Source organism: Chiloscyllium punctatum, chromosome 41 (assembly GCF_047496795.1).
Source record: "Chiloscyllium punctatum isolate Juve2018m chromosome 41, sChiPun1.3, whole genome shotgun sequence".
Taxonomy (NCBI): domain Eukaryota; kingdom Metazoa; phylum Chordata; class Chondrichthyes; order Orectolobiformes; family Hemiscylliidae; genus Chiloscyllium; species Chiloscyllium punctatum.
In genome coordinates, this window is record NC_092779.1 from 8,931,905 (window position 1) to 8,952,690 (window position 20,786).

Consider the following 20,786-nt stretch of genomic DNA (forward strand, 5'->3'; position numbering starts at 1 on the left):
TGGGGTGATTGACAGGAGTCATGCAGGGTCAGCACTTGAACGGGTGATCGTCTGACCTTTAAAGATGGCACCAGTGCTAGAAATCCTGGGATGTCCCAGAAGTGGCCAGTCTGTTCACCAATGGCAAGTAGGAGAACAAGATGAGCAGGTTACCCTTGCAGCATGGTGCATAGATAATGAGGCATGCTTGGGAACGTAATGTGAGAAAACTCACAAGACGGCTTTTGTGGTTCCGTGGTAATGTCCCTAATTCTGACCCAAGAGGGCAAGGTTTTAATCCCAACCACGTCACTGAACTGGTTATTTAGATAATATCTGAAGAAGCTCACTAGGGGCCGTAATGTTGTATTCCTCACTCTGTTCTATTATCAAATGCTGATAATGTGTTGCATCCCATATTCCCAATTCCTTCGTCTCCGCCGCAACCTCCTCCCACCCTGCCCCCTGTAAAAACGCCATCCCATATTCCCAATTCCTTCGTCTCTGCCGCATCTGCTACTTCCTCCCTCCTATTACCCAATGCACTTTGTATTGTATGGTCTGCATGTACTGCACGCAAAACAAGACTTTTCAATGTACCTAGGCACATGTGACAATAATAAATCAAATCAAATCAAATCAAAGAATGAAACCCTGCACAAAACTGGTGAGAATGACACAGCCAATTTCAGCTCAGTGTTTTCAGTTGGCCTGTGTAATGAATGGTTCACTCACCAACAGCTCACAGGGCCACTGGATACATTCCCTGTGACACCTTGGGACTCTTTTATCCGGAATTAGTCTTTGTTCAACATCTGTCCGGTGTTCCACAATGGGACTGATCACAGCCGTTGCTTGTTATCGGCATGATCGCTCGCAAAATTGGAGGCACTTTTTCAAAGGTCTTCGGCAAAGACAGAAGCTGCCAGATGAGATTATAGATATCTGAGGGTTTAAAATTCCAGCTGTTAAAAACAAAACATAATTAAAGCAGGTGAAATGGGGCACTTCAAACTGAGTTGTACATGGTGCAGGCTCATTGAAGTTGTTGATATGCAAATCCAGAGATAATTACATTTGGATTCTGTTCCCCAAGGTGAGGTGCAATAATTTCATGACGTGAACGAGCTAAAATAAAACCTCTCTATTTGGATGGAGAATATAAATTGAAATGAAAAAATAGGATTTCTGGTCTGAAATGATGCATATTGCTGTAGCCAGAGTAAGTATAATGGGTACCAGCACTGGGCTTAAATACACTGCTGAGTAACACCTGACCTCACTGAGAAATTAGATCCTGTGCACAATCTCCCATTGCATTTACAGTCATAGAGTCATAGAGATATACAGCACAGAAAGAGACCTGTCAGTCCAACCTGTCCATGCCGACCAGATATCCTATATAAATTGAGACCCATTTGCAAGCATTTGACCCATTTCCCTCTAAACCCTTCCTATTCATATACCCATCCAGATGTCTTTTAAATGTTGTAATTGTACCAGCCTCCACCACTTCCTATAGCAGCCCATTCGATACATGCACCACCCTCTGCGTGAAAAAAATGTCCCTTAGGTCTCATATCTATTTTATATCTCTCCCCTCTCACCCTAAATCTATGCCCTACAGTTTTGGACTCCCCTACCTTGGGGAAAAGACCCCCATCTATTCACCCTATCTATGCCCCTCATGATTTTATAAACCTCTATAAGGTCACCCTCTCAGCCTCTGATGCTCCAGCGAAAATAGTCCCAGCCTATTCAGCCTCTCCCTCTCGCTGAAACCCTCCAACCCTGGCAGTCTCAAGAATTCTTCCTTTACAGAGCAATGAACAGATACCAGATTGAGTGGAGTAATTCATTACTCCTTAGAGAAAGAATTTGCTAAACCTCTTGCTTAGCTTGAGAAGAATAAAAAATCACACTCTCCAATCAGCATTTTAACATTAGCGTAAGTGGAATAGGAGTAGAACATTCGGCCCATCAAGCCTATTCCATCATTCAATATGATCACAACTGACTTAGGGTTTCACCTCTATTTTTCCATTTGCTTCCAAAATCTCTCAACTTCCAGAGAGGCCCGAAGTCTGTCTATCCCAGCCTTTAATGTATTTCATCAATGAAGCATCCACAACCCTCTGGAGGAGAGAATTCGAAAGATTCACAAACCTTCATCTCAATTTTAAATAATTGGCCCCTTATCCTGAGATTGTGCGCTGTGTTCTAGATGTCCCAGCCAGTGGAAACCATCGTCTCAGTGTTGACTCTGTCAAACCCTTTTAGAAGCTGTGGAGCTCCAATGGGAAGGCAGGTCAAGCTGAAGGAACAAAAGGACTAAACTAATGATGGAGAAACAGAGACAGGAAAGGAATAAGAGCGACAGTCTGAAAAAGGCAGAGAGAAAATAAATTAAAGAAAAACTAATGTAGAACATCTCAAAGGAGGGAATGTGAAATAAATTGACTTCTGAATGATACATGGATATTAAGTTTGTAAGAAGTGTAGGACATCAGAACATAATCATGCAATTTTCACATTTAAAAGTTGGACTGAACAGCAAGAATGTACCTTTTACTTGGTGGGGATTATTTTAAATTTAAATGATGGTATGGAAGACTCCTTTAAACTGACCATTCATTAGGTACCCTCTCCACCTTCCCCTTTAGCTGACATCAGTTCAGTATTAGCCATTTTACAACCACAGTTTAAATGAGTGCTGATGTAGATGGCTAAATGCTGAACAATGCATTGCATTTGAGCTTGCTTTTGGTTTGCTATTTTGGGAGCTGACAACTTGCTCATCTCTTCTAAGTCCTTGTCCCGCTAACTCATTGGGATATACTGCCTCATCCTCCCATTTCCCCTCCCCTCCACCGTTGTGTACTATGTGACATTCCCCGTTCACCCCGCCCCCATTGTGTACTATGCGACATTCCTCCCCATGCCCCCCCCATCCTCATCTTGAACTATGTGACATTCCCCATGGCACACAAACAGAATCTGACATCCCCCTGCCCGACTCAGTTTTGTACAGCGACGGAACTGAACTCCCAGGGTATGGATACTGGTTTGTACATCCAGCTATTTGGAGTCAGAAGTAAGAGCTGGAGAGTTGTGGGGCACCAGCTACACCTCCCCACACCCCATTTGACAGTGATGAATGGCTTGCCGGAGTTTTGGGGGGCGGGTGGGGCTTCAAGTGTCCTGATCCTCACCAGCACTGTCCTTACATCTCCAATTCCAGTCAAAACAAAATGAACCTTAAATTCATGCAGCACCATTTGTTCTGAAATGATCTCTCCTACATCTGTGGTGGGTTAACACAACTCTGGAACAGGATGTAGTGAGTACGTTGTACCACAGGGAGGCGATGGTATAATCACTAGACTGTTAATCTCGTGATTGATGTGATATTCTGGGGACCTGAGTTGAAATTTCAGCAGAGTAGCTGGTGAAACTTCAATTAATTAAAACTCCAGAATTGAGATGCAATTGCTAGCGATGAAACCATTGCTGGTTGTGAAGAAAGCCCATGTAGTTCACTATCCTCTGTTAGGGAAAGAAACTGCCAACCCCTTACCTGGTCTGGCTTGCATGTGACTCCAGACCCACAACAATGTGGTTGACTCTTAAATGCCCTCTGAGCAACATCCCTGAAGGCATTTTTAATAAAGTCACTTATGCAGCTCAAACTGGGATATAGAAAGCAGGTTATCACAAGGGCATCAGATCGTATGCATGTTGTACAATTCATTCAGTAATCTGCCTTATATTTCTACTCCAAGGTTTTGCAGTAACATTTGTAAAATATTACTTTACATTATACAGACACCTTAGCTGCTGCCCAAATACTCAACTTTACTGCATTAGACCAACAACTCCCAGATTTTAAATTACATTGAAGTGTTGCAGCATACCCATCTCAGCATTGCAATCGTAAAGTTAAAGGAGCTTTCTTTTCCTGTTCATGTGATGTGGGCTTTTCTAATTGTCCTTGAACTGAATGGCTTGTTGGGCCATTTCAGAGGGCAGTTATGAGTCAACCAGACTTCTGCACATTTGGAGGCTTACCTAGGCCAGACCAGGTAAGGAGGGCAAAATTCTCTCGGTAAACCCAATGGCTTTTAAACTAACAATGATAGTTTGATAATTGCTGATGACTAACTTTTTAGTTTAGTTAGTTGAGTTGAAATTGCACCAACTGTTGGCTACAAACTCTCCTTAACAAAACATTAGTTTGGATCATGAGATTAATAGTGCTGTGCTTCGATCGGCGCAACATCGAGGGCCGAAGGGCCTGTACTGCGCTGTATTTTTCTATGTTCTATGTTCTATAACATTGCCAATACACCACTTTCTTTTCTGGAGTATAGCCACCTCAGCTCAGAGCGTATTCTTTAAATGATTTAGGTATAATTTTAAATCTGTAGGCCTCACTATTATTGAGTTTATTTGCTTTTTCTCTGATTTATTTTCTGACTTTGCATTCCCCATGAGGAGTAACAAGGGCATATGGAAACTTCTGGCAAATGCCAGTATTCATTCTGAGTGGGAGATGCTCCCCAGTGAAAGCACAATATTAAAACAAACATATTCAGATCTCGTGTGCTTTCTCAAGTCAGTGATTTCCCAGATATTAATATAATACCTTACCATGTCTCTGAAATGTGTGAAAATGTCTGACATACAATGAATTGAAGTTTAGTGAGTGTTGTTGCATAGGTAAGAGAGGGAGATCTATCGTCTTTAACAAGATTGGAAATTGGTGTGCTCAACAGTGACCTGTGAGTGACCCAGAATATCCTGCTGATCGTCGACAATGGAATTTCAATCAGACTTTCTGACAGCTCCAATGGAATGTCCCAAACACTCACCTGTAGTTTCTGTTGGGAAGTCTAACTATCGTGATACACACACTGTCACAATTGTATTTTCAGACTGGAATTGTTCTTTATCAGTCACTGTTCATAAGACTAAAGCCCATTTTTGTTTAGTGATGGAGCCATTTGAGGGATAATATAACGTTTTTTTTAATCAGGAAGATGATCAAGCATTCTGGGGATAAGGCAGGACAGTGGAGTTGAGGATTATCAGATCAGCCATGATCTTATTGAATGTCACAGCAGACTCGATGGGCCGAATGGCCTACTTCTATTGCTACGTTTTATGGGCTCAGAGATTGCCACGACAGGGAATTAGGAGATGTCTAAACTCAACCTGTGGCATTTTAAACAGGTAACCCATTGCCTGTGAAGAGGTAATCAGCATATCTGCATTCCCCAGTTCCATACCTCATCCACAAAGAGCAGCAACTTCAATCACAAACTATCCCCTGTACTGCCCAGTGAACAGCTACAGTTGCATCATCAAATCCTGGAAAGGGAATGGATATGAATCTAAACATGTTCCCTTTAGTCACAGAGCAGCAGTAATATGAACTAATGACTCTCTTGTCATTGCAATCTTTTGACAATGGCTGCCTGTCACTAGGATTGAGGTGTAAATTTTCTGATTATTTTCTGCCTGTGAATTGTCCAAACTGAATTGTGTTTTGTATCAGCAACTCCAAACCCTGTAATGTAGCAAATTCACTTGGCCATGAGTTAATTAGGAAGAGATTGCAAAAAAAAAAGCTCCAGCCTTGAAGGAGATTCAAAAGGATCTTGATTCAACATGAGGGGCATGGATAGGATAAATGGGCAAGGTCTTTTCCCTAGGGTGGGGGAGTCCAGAACTAGAGGGCATAGGTTTAAGGTGAGGGGAAAAGATTTAAAAGGGACCTAAGGCCAACTTTCTCACGCAGAGGGTGGTGTGTGTATGGAATGAACTGCCGGAGGAAGTGGTGGAGGCTGGTACAATTACAACATTTAAAAGGCATCTGGATGGGTATATGAATAGGAAGGGTTCAGAGGGATATGGGCCTAAATGCTGGCAAATGGGACTAGATTATTTTAGGATATCTGGTCAGCATGGACGCGTTGGACCGAAGAGTTTGTTTCCGTGCTGTATATCTCTATGACTCTATAACTTTATTTGTTTTCACTTGAGCGTGGGATGTGGGCATCAGTGATGGGGCTCAATGCTTTTGCTATGCTGATCTCCAATCATCCCTTCAGATATAGTGGCAAGCTGCAGTAGCTACACCCACAATGCCATTAGAGACACAGTGAAGGAATGATAATACATTCCCAACTCAGGATGGTGAGTGGATTGGAGGTGAACTTGCCGAGCATGGTGTTCCTATCCTTGTCCTTCTAGATGGAAGTGATTCTGGGTTTATCATAGAATACCTACAGTGTGGGAACAGGCCGTTAGGCCCAACAAGTCCATACTGACCCTCCAAAGAGTAACCCACCCAGATCCATTCCCTTACATTTACCCCTGATTAATGCATCTAACATATCCAAGCCTAAACACTATGGGCAATCCACCTAACCTGTACATTTTTGGATTGTGGAGAAAACTGGAGCATCCGGAGGAAATCCACAGGGAGAATGGGCAAACTCCACACAGACAATTGCCCGAGAGTGGAATCGAACCCAGGTCCCTGGCACTGTGAGGCAGCAGTGCTAACCACTGAGCCACCATGCAGCCCTCAAGAAGGTGTTGTAGGAGGAATGAAGTCAATAAAATAGGTTTTTAATTCTGGTAAAGGATCGCTGGACTTGAAACGTTAATCCTGTTTCTCTCTCCAGAGATGCTGAGTTTCTGCTTTCATTTCAGATCCCCAGTATCACAGTTCTTTGTTTTATTTCAATAAAACAAAAGAGTCGGGTCACTTGTAAAAAACAGTAAGAGGACAGTTTGTCCTTTTGTGTAAACAAAAGAGGAGGATTTACTTAAGCAATGCTCTGTCCTCTCTTTTTTTTCAGTTTTGGGGTATAACAGATGGTTTAAACTATATTCTTGTCCTTTCTCAGTTATTGTAGTGCTGTTTGCTGCCATGAGGAAACAGAGAAAGAAGGAGCCTCTCATTATTTCCAAAGAGGATATCCGGGACAACGTTGTCAGCTACAATGATGAGGGAGGTGGTGAGGAGGATACTCAGGCTTTTGACATCAGCACATTGAGAAACCCAGAGGTCATCGAAGACACCCAGTTACGCAGAGACATTAAACCAGAAAACCTCCTTCTCCCGCGACCAGCTCCAACCATACCAGATAACACCGACGTGAGAGATTTCATTAACCAGAGGTTAAAGGAGAACGACACAGACCCCGGAGCACCTCCTTATGATTCACTGGCGACATATGCCTATGAGGGGAATGGGTCCATTGCTGAGTCTCTCAGTTCCTTAGAATCAGTTACCACAGAGACAGACCAGGATTACGATTACTTGAGTGACTGGGGACCTCGGTTCAAAAAACTGTCAGACATGTACGGAGGAGAGGACAGTGACAGAGACTCTTAGCAAGGGAACAAACAAATCATCCCTTTAAATTCAGCTATCAAAAAAAAGTGTTGCTGTGTAAACACAAAGGGGCCATTTTTCAAAACCTATCCCACTAAGCAAACATTTATTGTGAACTGTTGGACTTTATTCCATAATATTCATGGTCTCAGAATGGTACCAGTGTGATATGTGTGTCATTTACCCTGCATTTATTGAGTGCCCACAAGAGCCCGACTCAGTGTCTATGGGAATTTAAACCGTAATTATATACCTACACTAACCACTGGTGCACTAGTGGAGACACAGGTTATGTTGCTCATTCTGTTTCTCATATAGAAATATTTCACAGGTAATACTGTCTGCACAGAGGAATAGAAAATGTGTTAAAATAGGGATGTGCGTAGAGCAAGTTCTTGAAAATGGCCTGAGGCAAACGTTTGATGGTTTTATGGAAGATCTAAGTTGGATCCAAACATTAGACAACGGATGCACGGTTCAGGCTGAAGACACATTTGGGCTGCTGTCCTCATGATATGTGAATGCAGGATAGGAACTGCTTGCTGAAGAAAAGGAGAACCGTGTATTTGCAGGAGTGGTTATACATGCAACAAGTGGTGTCCATTGAGCTGCTTGTGATAATGTGCATCACAACAACATATGCTTGCTGAAGAGGTGAAAGGTTATGAGATTTACACTCACGCCACTGGACAACAAGCCTTGGTCTACTCAGAAACTTGCTGGATTCACTCCAGGTTTATTTACAGCCTTAGACCCTAACGACTATTGGCCAGCACATCCCTTTGGTAAAATTAGTGAATTAGATGTTTGAGCTGAACATGTGGTTGAGTCAACTGTTTCTTTCACAATGTACTGTACTGTAACTTAGATTCAGTATACAAAGATGCATACATATTGTATGCAGAGCTGTATTATGTAGTGTCGATGTGAATCACTACAGGTACGTCTGAAAACAGAGTTAATCTGCTTGGTGTTGTTGACAGTTTGATACTGCAGCAGTTTTCAAAGCTGCACACCTTCCCGTAAAGACAGATCATCCTCTTTTATTTTCTTGTCCGAAACATTGCAAAGCTAAAAATCACTTCAGAACTTTGAATTCCCGAGGAAGCACCAGAAACATTTTTCACCACCGATTGCTGCGAGCTGTGGATAATGTTGCAGCCTGTGACACTGAGGAAAATGTTCCACAGATTCAGCTTTTCCAGTTCAGAGTGACACCACCTCAGCACGACGAACTGTCAGAATGCAATACACTCAGAGGCAATTAAACACAGTCATCCCACAGACACACAGCTGACCCATTTTCCTGACAGTACATTCTGAGTGGGGAGGGAGATATTATACGCGACTTCAGTATCACAAAAGCTTGTATAAGAGAGATATGTTCAAGGTCTTCAGTCTATAGAATTTTAAGATCAGAAACATCAGGTCTGATCTGACCTGCTATCTCCAGGCTGCAAGCAGTATTTTTTTTAAATAAAAGTACTAGTTGGGTACTTATGTAAATCCAGTGCATTGTTCACTGTTGGAAGAAAGTTGTTGGGATCTAGACCTGTCAGTGCACCTTGAAGAATTAACTCCAAAGAGATAAGTTGACAACTTTAGTTTTGACTGATAAAATATACTGATGAAAGCTAGGATTCTCAGCCCATAATCCATGTCAAGAGTACAAATTCATAAAGTTATCTTTTGTAACTTTTAATTGGTATGATTTTTTTGGGGGGGGGGGGTGCGGAAGGCTGAGAGAGCCACCAGATCTGTACCTATGTCCATGCAGCGGCTGGAAGCATTGCCTTGTTCTAATTAAAATCTGATTGAGACGTATAAGATTATTAAAGAAGTGGACACCTCTGGAGGCAGGAAACATGTTACCGCTGATGGGTGAGTCCCAAACCAGAGGACACAGCTTAAAAATTAGGGGTAAGCCATTTAGGACAGAGATGAGGAGAAACTTCTTCACCCAGAGAGTGGTGGGTGTGTGGAATGCTGTGCCCCAGAGGGCAGTGGAGGCCCAGTCTCTGGATTCATTTAAGAAAGAGTTGGATAGAGCTCTCAAGGATAGTGGAATCAAGGTTTATGGAGATAAGGCAGGAACAGGATACTGATTGAGGATGATCAGCCATGATCATAATGAATGGTGGTGCAGGCTCGAAGGGCAGAATGGCCTACTCCTGCACTTATTGTCTATAAAGTCTTTAAAGATCTCACATTTTGTATTTTAATTTCTTACACATTACTGAGGGATGTACAAGTGAAACCCATGGCAGGGCAATTCAACTGCTGGTGCAGATAACGGAATGGGTTCTATTAGAAATGTAAGCACTGACCGGATAGAATTAAACAACAGCAAATTTCATTCAAAATGCAATGGAAGTACAGGAAGCTGAAACATTCTAATGTTTTCTGAATTTAGCCGTTAAACTTAATGGCATTGTCAATACTCAGCGATAATCACTGGAAGAATATTCAACGTATTTCAAAGACTATTTTCATTTAGATCAACCTTATTGTTATTATTCCTTACCCTTGACCCATTTGATGATCTTTGCACCAACTAAAATATAAACATACAATTACGTTTAAGGCACTGAACTTCTGTGAACAGGTCCTAATGATGCAGCAGAACCTGTCTGCATAAATCTTATAAACCTGTCAGATCGGACTTCTCGTTTGCAATTATACTGCCAGATTCTTCAATTCAGTCTGACACAGACCATTGAGGATTTGTTCGAATGAAAGGGAAATGCTAAATCAAACAACAAAATTAATTTTTTTTTACTTCAAAATTCCCTGCAGTTTCCTGTTTTTGCTAAAGATATTCAGCATCAGATTATACTCCTTTAATGGTAACCAGAGAATTGGATAATGGGGATTTCTGACGTTTGACTGTTATTAGGCAGTTTGTAACCTGAATGTGAGCGAAGATAAACAATCGCTATTCAAGAATTAATAACTTTCAACCTGTATCTGAGGAAAGATACTCAACCTGATAATTTAAAAACATTAAAATAAAATCCATTAGTTGACAATTCTTGCTTGTTTATGTGCATTCACAGCTCCAGCTCCAGCTCCTCTCTTGGGCAAACAAGTTAAGGAGATTTTATGAAATCTCTGCATACTTTTCCTGTTCGTAAATAGGACACAGATTCAACCAGGCTGAGTAGAGTCCTGTTTTCTTGTCTTCACAATGCTTGGGCTAAGAACATGAGGAAGGGTCACTCGACCCCAAAAGTTAACTCTGATTTCTCTCTACAGATGTTGCCAGACCTGCTGAGCTTTTCTAGCAATTTCTGCTTTTGTTTCTGATTTACGGCGTCTGCAGTTCTTTCGGTTTTTATTTAATATGTCACACCTGAGTTGGGAGAAGTGAGTTGCTTCCCATCTTTTTTCAGATGAGAAATCAAAGTTACTCAACCGTTTCCCAAGAATTGTTGCAATGAAAACAATCAGAAGAGTAAATATTTGCTACTTTTTTTTTCGGCTTTTGTTTGGTTATTTGGCCTGTGACAGTTCTTTGCTATTCCAAAGCTGCAGTTTATCTATTCTTTAGGATTAATACCCTTGGGTTTAATTTTTTAACAAATCAACTTGTGCTGAGTGAAAAACTATATGAGGTGAGTTCCAAAAGAAAAAAAATCAATTCAGCAAGTTTCAAGTTTATGAACAAAGAAGTTTAGTAACTTAAATGTTTAATTGCAGCGTTTTAACAGATAGCTGAGTAAAGCTATCAGTAGACCAGGATACCGACCAAATGTATTTTTAGATACTTGCTTAATTGTGGGTTGTCCCCTGAGGTGTATAAAGATAATCCATTAAATACTGATGCAGCTGAACCTCCCTGAAGCCAAGTAATGTTCAGAAGGCAAGTGTGGAAGTCTTAGCCGGATTATTCTATGTCGATAATAAATCAATAATTCTGAGAAGATTCAGTACCGGGAAAATGGATGGAATTGTGTAAATAATCCCAAGAACATGGAATTCCATTCAATTAAAATGGACTAGTTCTTATTCAGTCACCATCGGGAAGTGGCCCTGGTTAGGAATTAATGGAGCCTTGAAACTAGTAGCCATCAAAACTAGTAGCCATACTAGCTATCTCAGTATGGAGAGGGTTAGCATTAATAGAGTGGTATCAAACAGCAGCAATCTTTATACTATTCATATCTTGCCATTGCATATACACATTGCCTTGACCAGAATATGGATTTCAATGAAAGGAACAGTTTGCACCACCTCTTATTAACTGAAGAAAGATCACAAACAGCACCCAGTCTCATCTGAGGCTCTCTTGTGAAACAGCATGAAAGGTTATCAGGCCAACAGCAGATTGAGAGCTTAAAGCTAAAACTTTGTAAATATCCCACATATACATGAGAATCTTGATCAAATAAGAGGACTGTAACAGAACTTCACCAACATTCCAATATTTGCATTTTCTTTTGCCAAATTAATCTAAAACTATTTGAATTTGGATTACATAATGGTTACATTTCTTGCACATGTTTGAAAATTGCAACTGAACAAGTTGAGAATAAAATATATTCTGTTTCCCTTGGTTCTATTTCAGTCATGTATAGAATAGCAATTCTGTAAGCTTTGCATTATTTCAGAATTCAGAACTGGGCTAATTATCCAGTTAGGGTTAACCTAGACAATCTTAAGACTAATTAATGTTTGTGTAATGAAACTAGGAAAGACTTGTTTGAGTCATTTGGGCACTGAGTGTTTGAAGTTCGTTCAGTTGAAAATCACAATCTAATCCAGTACAAAAAAGTAAACAGTACGAAAGCAGTGATTTAAATCCTTACAGAGGAAGAAAGAATCAATTTCTGTATTTGTCACTTAGCAGAACCTTGTAGCTTTTTGGATGACTGGTTCAAGGAAGGGTTGCACCCACAGAATTGATCTACAGCTGATGTAATTAGCTACATGACAGGCGAATGCAGGGGCAATGGCTGCATCCAGGTTCTTACTTGTATGCTTCCATTTCCCTAAAGGAGAAACCAGTATAACTGGTGAATGACACATAATGGTCCAACTTGCCTTGTATATTTCTACATGGAGCTCCAGTAAGACCAGTATGTTCATTTCCAAGTATTGCTGTATTCTTTTTTAAATTCTTCCCCCTAGGTTATATTTGTCAGTAATCCACATTGCTCGGTAATCTAGAGAGAACATGTATCGGAAATCTCCATACAAACTGGGAGTGATATAATTGGCCACCATTGAACTATTGGTTGAGGGGATGGTGGGAATAAGGGGATGAAATCAGCTGCCATTGACTAATTCTGAAGTTACTCTGTTCAGAGACACCAGTTTGGACTGAGCTGCACTAATCCCTGTACTCTTATTGGCTTGATAGGAGGGTCTGGTAATGAAGGACTGTGACGGTAAAATGGTCTGCTGGCAATTGTGTAAACATGGATGAGGGAAACCAAGTGGCGAGGAAAGATGTATAAGGGAGTCAAATCATGTGGACTTCTCACCTGGAACACCACTTCCTCCCATACTGAGTTTTTTTGTATACTTATCCGAAATCATGTTTTATCTTTAGGCTAAAAGCTCCCAGGTTGTACCATAGCCCCAGTCAGATACTTTGAAATTATGACCTGCTGTCGAAATAGTTCTGTGGCTATTAAAATTTTCCATCCGTGTGGAAATACTTTAATCGGACTGGGGCCAGTTTGTAAAACTGAAAATTGCTGATGTCAATACAGGATCTTTGCTTATGTTTCTGATTGACAATTGTTTTTCCTGGTTTGAGATTTGCAAAGAATAGTCATTGTTAGCAGCATCCAGTTTGTCCAGCAACTGAAAAGAAATCGGAGTCTTTTTTTTGCTAAGTAACATTTTGTACCAAAATTATTTATATGATACTATTCAATAAAATGTTTTTATGTATGGATTCAGTTTCCATTCTCTGTAGTTTTTTTTTGAAACCTCATTCTCACTTTTATGAAAAATCCACCAACGAACAAAGCCATATACACGTTAGGGACTTAGGACACAAATGGGCCAAGATTTTACAGCTCCCGAGAGATGGGTTGGCGAAAGTGGTTAGAGGGGCCTGTCAATCAACCAGAAACACAATTCCCAGTTACCACTCACTGCCCCCTGTTGCCCCCAAGTCATGGAATCATACAGATGTACAGCATGGAAACAGATCCTTTGCTCCAACTCGTCCATGCCAACCAGTTAACCTAATTTAATCCAGTCCCATTTGCCAGCACTTGGCCCATATCCCTCTTAAACCCTTCCTACTTATACACCTATCCAAATGCCTTTTAAATGTTGCAATTGTACCATCCTCCACCACTTCCTCTGTCAGCCCATTCCATACAGGAACCACCCTCTGCGTGAAAAAGTTCCCTCTTAGGTCCCTTTTATATCTTTCCCCTCTCACCCTAAACTTATGCCTTCTAGTTCTGGATTCCCCCATCCTAGGGAAAAGACTTTGTTTATTTGCCCTATCCATGCTCCTCATGATTTTATAAACCTCCATAAGTTCACCTCTCACCCTCTGATTCACCAGGGAAAATAGCCCAAACCTATTTAGCATCTCCCTATGGCTCAAATCTTCCAACCCTAGCAACATCGTTGTGATTTTATCAGATGACAGTTGAGGTATTGGGTGGCCTGTGGGTCAATTAATTGCCACTTAAGGGTTGCCTGCAGGTCCTGCTTGAAGCCAGTGTCACCCAATGAGCCCAAGTCCTCCAATTGGACAAGTGAATGGGGTGGGGCGGGGGGGGGGGGGGGAGGAGTGTAGTTGGTGCCTCCTTTCCAAAAGTCACCACTTCCTTCCTCTCCTTCCCAATGCCCCCAACATTTCCCTTCATGTAGGTCCTTCATGTTCTCTTGACAGTTACAACAAGACTGAACTTACAGTCACTCTTGCTTACCCCTCCACCCACCCAATCGGGGCTTCTTGCAGTTTGAGCAGTGGCCACCATTCCCAGTGAGGCAAGAGAGCTGCAACCATTTGGTTGGCTGGTAGTTCTCAGAGGCGAAAGTGAGGACTGCAGATGCTGGAGATAGAGTCAAGAGTGTGGTGCTGGAAAAGCACAGCCAGTCAGGCAGCATCTGAGGAGCAGGGGAGTCGATGTTTCGGGCAAAAGTCCTTCATCAGGAATGAGACTGTGAACAGGAATGAGGTAGTTCTCAGTGGCAGGAACCCTTCCCTGATGGCCACCCACTGTGGGGCAAGTCAAGAGAGGATGACCTTGCCATCATATTGTACGCGCTTCGCCCGTGTGCAAGGGGTAAAACTCCCCAGGGTAACATTCAACCCATAGTGCAAATGGTGTCACACAGTGCATTACATTTTGATTGGCTGCTATGAAATTGAAGGAGATTTGAGAAGTGTGACAGATTTAATATGTAATTTTGAAATGTGAGTTGCACAAATAATAAAATGCAGCCTTGATTTGATTTATTGCTACATGTATCTCAGTACAGTGAAAAGTTTTGATTTGCAAGCAGTACAGGCAGATCATAGCAAACAAGGACATACAGATCAGAGGGTGCTGAGGCAGAGAGAGGTATACAAGGTTATAACTGCACAGGAGGTGCACAAAGCAAGATCAACATTAGATTTAACATTAGAGAGGTCCCTTCAACAGTCTAATAACTGCAGAGAAGGAGCTGTTCCTGAACCTGTTGGTATGTGTGTTCAAGTTTCTGTAACTTCTACCTGCCGGAAGAGGTTGGAAAAGAGTACTACAGGGGTGGGAGGGGTCTTTGATAATGTTGGCAGCCTTTATGCTGCAACAGGAAATGTAAATGGACTCCATGGAGATAGAAAGTTGACTTCCGTGACGGTCTGGGCTGTGCATGCCAGCTTCTGTAGTTTCTTACAGTCCTGGGCAGAGCAGTTGCCGTACCAGGACGTTATGCTCCTGAATAAAATACTTTCCATGGTGCATCTGTAAAAGTTGGTGAGGGTCTTTATGGACATACCAAATTCCTGAGCTGCCTGAGGAAGAAGAGGTGTTGTTCAGCCGTCTTGACTGTCGCATCTACATGAGAGGTACAGGACAGACTGGAACAGCTAAACAGAAAGTGCGAGTGTAGATCTGGATGCTTCATTGAACAAAAGTCTAATCTCATCACCTCTAGAATTTGTCCATCTCCTTGGTCTCTCTGTCGCGATTGTGAAAACTTATTTTTATTCATTCATGGGACATAGACATCGCTGGCTGGGCCAGTATTTATTGCCAACCCTAATTACCCCTTGAGACAGTGGGTACCAGCTGTTTGAACTGCTCCAGTCCTTGCAGTGTTATTAGTGAGGGAAACACATCAGCTGATTTCATGAGAGTGAATTTTCAGTTCCCACAAGTTGAGACTTACCCAAAGACAGGACAATGGCATTTCTAGATTGTTCTGGGGGTGGGGACAAATGAGGAGGTGGGCATATCTGCCCAGCAATCCAGATTGTATCACACAAGACAATAAACTGATAGTGCCCCAAAAAAGAAAATTACAAGGGAACCTTAGGTTGGGGATCAAGCTCTCTGCTGGATACTTATTGCCTCCATGTGCTACTTTAATTTCTCATTCAGAGTCATTCCAGTACACATGAGGAGACAGTGACATTGTGGTATTCTAGTGGTCCATTCTAATGTTCTGAGGTGTAGAGGCCAGGTCATTGAGTGTATTTAAAACAGAGATTAATAGGTTCTTGATTGCCAAGGGGATCAAAGGTTACAGAGAGAAAGCTGGAAAATGGGGTTGAAAAACCTATCAGCCATGATTGAATGGCAGAGAAGAGTTGATGGGCTGAATGGCCTAATTTCTGCTCCTACGTCTTATGATCTTATGGACACGGGTTCAAATCTCACAGCAGCTAGTGGCATTTTAAATGCAATTAATAAAATTAGAAAATTGGAAAATCTGAACTTGGGAACTAGCCATGAAATTAACATCAATTGGTGTAAAAACCCAAGTCCTTTTAGGAAAGGAAGTATGCTATCCTGGCTTGGTCTGGCCTACATACGACTCCAGACCCAGAGTGATGTGGTTGGCTCTGCCCTCTGAAGTGGCCAAGCAAGTTACTCACTGCAGAGGTAAAGAGGGATGGGCAATAGATATTGGTCTTGCCAGCAATGTCATCATTCCACAAAAGAATAAAGCAAATAAACAGCTTACCTACTTCAGAGGCATGAATATAACAGACACTTTAATTAATGCACTGATAAGACCATAATGGCAGAAGTAGACCATTTGGCCCATCGAGTCTGATCTGTCATTCTGTGAGATCATAGCTGATCTGACAATTCTCAACTCTAATTTCCTGCCTTTTCCCCCATTATCTTTGATTCCCTTCCTGATTAAAATCCTGTCTACCTCAGCCTTGAGAATACTTCATGACACAGCTCGACAGCCCTCTGTAAACAATAAAGGGCACTGCTGAGAAGCGACTGAAGAGGATTCTGGGAGGAGTCAGCTCAGTCATCGCAACTAAGGTAGGGAGCACAGAAGAGCTGCTACCGGTGAAAGAAAAATCAGGGTGGCACGGTGGCTCAGTGGTTAGCACCACTACCTCACAATGCAAGGGACCTGGGTTCGATTCTGCTCTTGGGTGACTGTCTGTGTGGAGTTTGCACACTCTCCCTGTGTCTGTGTGGGTTTCCTTGCAAAGTCCAAAGGTGTGCAGGTTAAGTGGCCTGGCCATGCTTAATTGTCCAGCGTCCATGGATGGGTCACTGTGGATTTGTTGGGCTAAGTGGCCTGTTTTCACACTGTAGGGATTCTATGATTCTGTGTGTAGATTAGCCAGGAGAAATGTAGGGTTACAGGGAGAGGATTGGGATGGGGGTGAGGGCTGTGTGGAAAAAAACCCCTCCTCATCTCTGTCGTAAATCTGGCATTCCATCTCTATAGCCTCAGTCTCCCTTTAAGGTGCTCCTTAGTATGCTCCCTTCCCCCCAACCTAATGTCTCTCATGCAGCTTGCTTTCATATTTGGTCTCCTGTGAAGAGTTTTTTTTAGGTATGTGGTCATTTTCAGGACCACTACATAAATGCATGTTGTTGTTAGGATTGTCCCAAAGTGCAACAGAAATGTAAATGCATTCAGTATAAATAGATAATAATTTTGTTGTACTGTAATACACCAGGGAAATCTACCATTGCAGGGCGAGAAAGGAGGAAACATTACACTGAATAAACTCTTTGCTATACCTATCCTGGGAGTGCTTAAGTGCTGGTAATGGTTTGAGAATGTATAGAACATTTCATTTCACTGAGCTAACATAATTTTGATACAGAATTCATTATACAGAACAGAAAATGTTGAATATTTTCCCTTCATTTTCAGGGAACACTTAATATTCTGTCAGTTTACACTCATAAATGGTTTCATCAGCCTGTTTATAATTTCATTTCAATGACTAAAAAAAACTACATTCCATTCTTTTTGATATAGTCCTTTCTTTGAAAACAAACAAAATAATCTGACAATCTGGAGTCTGGGTGGCAGAAATATTCCAGCTACATGAATGGCTCATGTTTCACAAGTGATGAATTATTCAGTGCTGCAGAATAATTTAAAAGTTGGAGATTTTTAGGCAGGCCCCACAATACAGAATGTATTTAAGGAAAGTATTTCGCTTGGGCTGTTTGACTTCAGGGAGGCCATGGAAAAACTACCAGTTTTTTTCCTGCACAGGCCTCCAATTCTGCTGTGACAGCACAACTTGGCATGCTAGAGTTTAATCCAACTGCACTGCATCAGCTCTGGTGAAGTCACAACAGACTCAAAATGTTAATTCTATTTCTTTCCCTGTTGAGGCTGGGTTTCTCTAGAATTCACTCCTATTGCATCTTTACAGAATGTCCCAGCACACAGTCTCTGTAACAAATGGGGCTGTTGTACAGCGTATCAAATTGTTCCTTCGTTATATCTGAATTACTAAAAACTTAAATCATGGAAATATTTTGTGGCTCCTTTTAGCTTGCAAAACTCTAAAACTGTCAACATTTCTGATTCCACTAGATTATAAGCTGTTGTCAGGTGATTTGTACGCTTGTTCTCATTTAAACGGACTGGTACAGTGAGACGGTGAACACAGTTTCTTCAGATATGTGAGCAAGCAACCACAAAAGGTATTGATGCCCCAGGTTTCTTTGATGGAGAAAGAGCAGTACAATAGCTAAGAGCTGGAGCGCGGAGTAGCACAGCTAACCCTGAAATGCAGAACAGCTTGGACATGCAAAGTTTGAGCCAAGTGTAAAGTACAGCCAAAAGTCATCTGTACCTAGCTAATCAATTGAGCAGTGAGAGGTTTGTCTACCTCAGTATTCAAAAGAGAACAAGGATAACACTTGCCAGTTCCATAAGAACACACTCTGGCCCGTCATTTCCTCACGTAGAAAACCAGGTAAATTTGCCACGCAAAGGAAAATACGACAATACAAAGAAAAATAAGGAAGATTTCAAATTCTACAGCCCAGGAAGTATGCATTTTAAATTGCAGTCATTGTTATAACATGAATGCCAATGTACACAGAGTCAGATCCCACATTCAGTAACATGGTCATGACCAGATAATCTGTTTCCTTGCTGTAGATAGAGCGCAGGTTCATAGCTCCTTGTAATTTGGGTCACAGGTCGATAGGATAGTGAAGAAGGCGTTTGGTATGCTTTCCTTTATTGGTCAGAGTATTGAGTACTGGAGTTGGGAGATCATGTTGCGGTTGTACAGGACATTGGTTAGGCCACTGTTGGAGTACTGCATGCAATTCTGGAGTCCTTCCTATCGGAAAGATGTTGTGAAACTTCAAAGGGCTCAGAAAAGATTTACAAGGACGTTGCCAGGGTTGGAGGGTTTGAGCTACAGGGAGAGGTTGAATAATAGGCTAGGGCTGTTTTCCCTGAAGTGTCAGAGGCTGAGGGGTGACCTGATAGAGGTTTATAAAATCATGAGGGGCATGGATAGGATAAATAGACAAATTTATTGTCTTGGTCCAGGGGGCAGGGGGGGGGGGGGGGGGGGGGAGTAACTCTCTTTGCTGTCCACTACACCTCCAAGTTTGGTGTCATCTGCAAACTTACTCACTGTACCTCTTATGCTCGCATCCAAATCATTTATGCAAATGACAAAAAGTAGAGGACCCAGCACCAATCCTTGTGGCACTCCACTGGTCACAGGCCTCCAGTCTGAAAAGCAACCCTTCACCACCACCCTCTATCTTCTACCTTTGAGCCAGTTCTGTATAGAATGGCTAGTTCTCTCTGCATTCCATGAGATCTAACCTTGCAAATCAGTCTCTCATGGGAAATCTTGTCGAATGCCTTACTGAAATCCATATAGATCACATCTACTGCTCTGCTCTCATCGATCCTCTTTGTTACTTCCTCAAAAAACTCAATCAAGTTTGTGAGACATGATTTCTCACACACAAAGCCATGTTGACTATCCCTGATTAGTCCTTGCCTTTCCAAATACATGTACATCCTGGCCCTCAAGATTCCCTCCAACAACTTGCCCACCACTGAGGTCAGATTCATTGGTCTATAGTTCCCTGTCTTGTCCTTACCACCCTTCTTAAACAGTGGCACCACGTTAGCCAACCTCCAGTCTTCTGGCACCTCACCTGTGACTATCGATGATACAAATATCTCAGCAAGAGGCCCTGCACTCACTTCTCTAGCTTACCACAGAGTTCTAGGGTACACCTGATCAGGTCCTGGGAATTTATCCACTTTTATGCGTTTCAAGACATCCAGCACTTCCCCCTCTGTAATATGGACATTTTGCAAGATGTCACCATCTATTTTCCTACAGTCTATACCTTACATATCCTTTTCCGCAGTAAATACTGATGCAAAATACTCATTTACTATCTCCCCCATTTCTGTGCCTCCACACAAAGGCCGCCTTGCTGATCTTTGAGGGGACCTATTCTCTCCCTAGTTACCCTTTTGTCCTTAATGTATTTGTAAAAACCCTTTGGATTTTCCTTAATTCTATTTGCCAAAGCTATCTCATGTCCCCTTTTTGCCCTCCTGATTTCCCTCTTAAGTATACTCCTACTTCCTTTATACTCTTCTAAGGATTCACTTGATCTTTCCTGTCTATACTTTACATATGCTTCCTTCTTTTTCTTCACCAAAGCCTCAATTTCTTTAGTCATCCAGCATTCCCTATACCTACCAGCCTTTCCTTTCACCTTAACAGGAATATACTTTCTCTGAATTCTTGTTATCTCATTTCTGAAGGCTTCCCATTTTCTAGCCGTCCCTTTACCTGCAAACATCTGCCTCCAATCAGCTTTCGAAAGTTCTTGCCTAATACCGTCAAAATTGGCCTTTCTCCAATTTAGAACTTCAACTTTTAGATCTGATTTATCCTTTTCCATCACTATTTAAAACGAGTAGAATCATGGTCGCTGGC

At 41.8% G+C, this 20,786-nt stretch overlaps 1 protein-coding gene across 6 annotated transcripts in view; it reads left to right on the top strand.

The window, feature by feature from the left end:
- LOC140464828 (cadherin-6-like) overlaps nt 1-13,292 on the top strand; it is a 217,175-nt gene extending 203,883 nt beyond the window's left edge. For all 6 annotated transcript variants that reach the window (XM_072560325.1, XM_072560323.1, XM_072560328.1 and 3 more), the window contains one exon: nt 6,897-13,292. In XM_072560325.1, the coding sequence (XP_072416426.1) occupies nt 6,897-7,387 (491 nt within the window). In that variant the 3' untranslated portion in view covers nt 7,388-13,292. The remainder of the gene's footprint in view (nt 1-6,896) is intronic.
- Nucleotides 13,293-20,786: the final 7,494 nt, after the last annotated feature.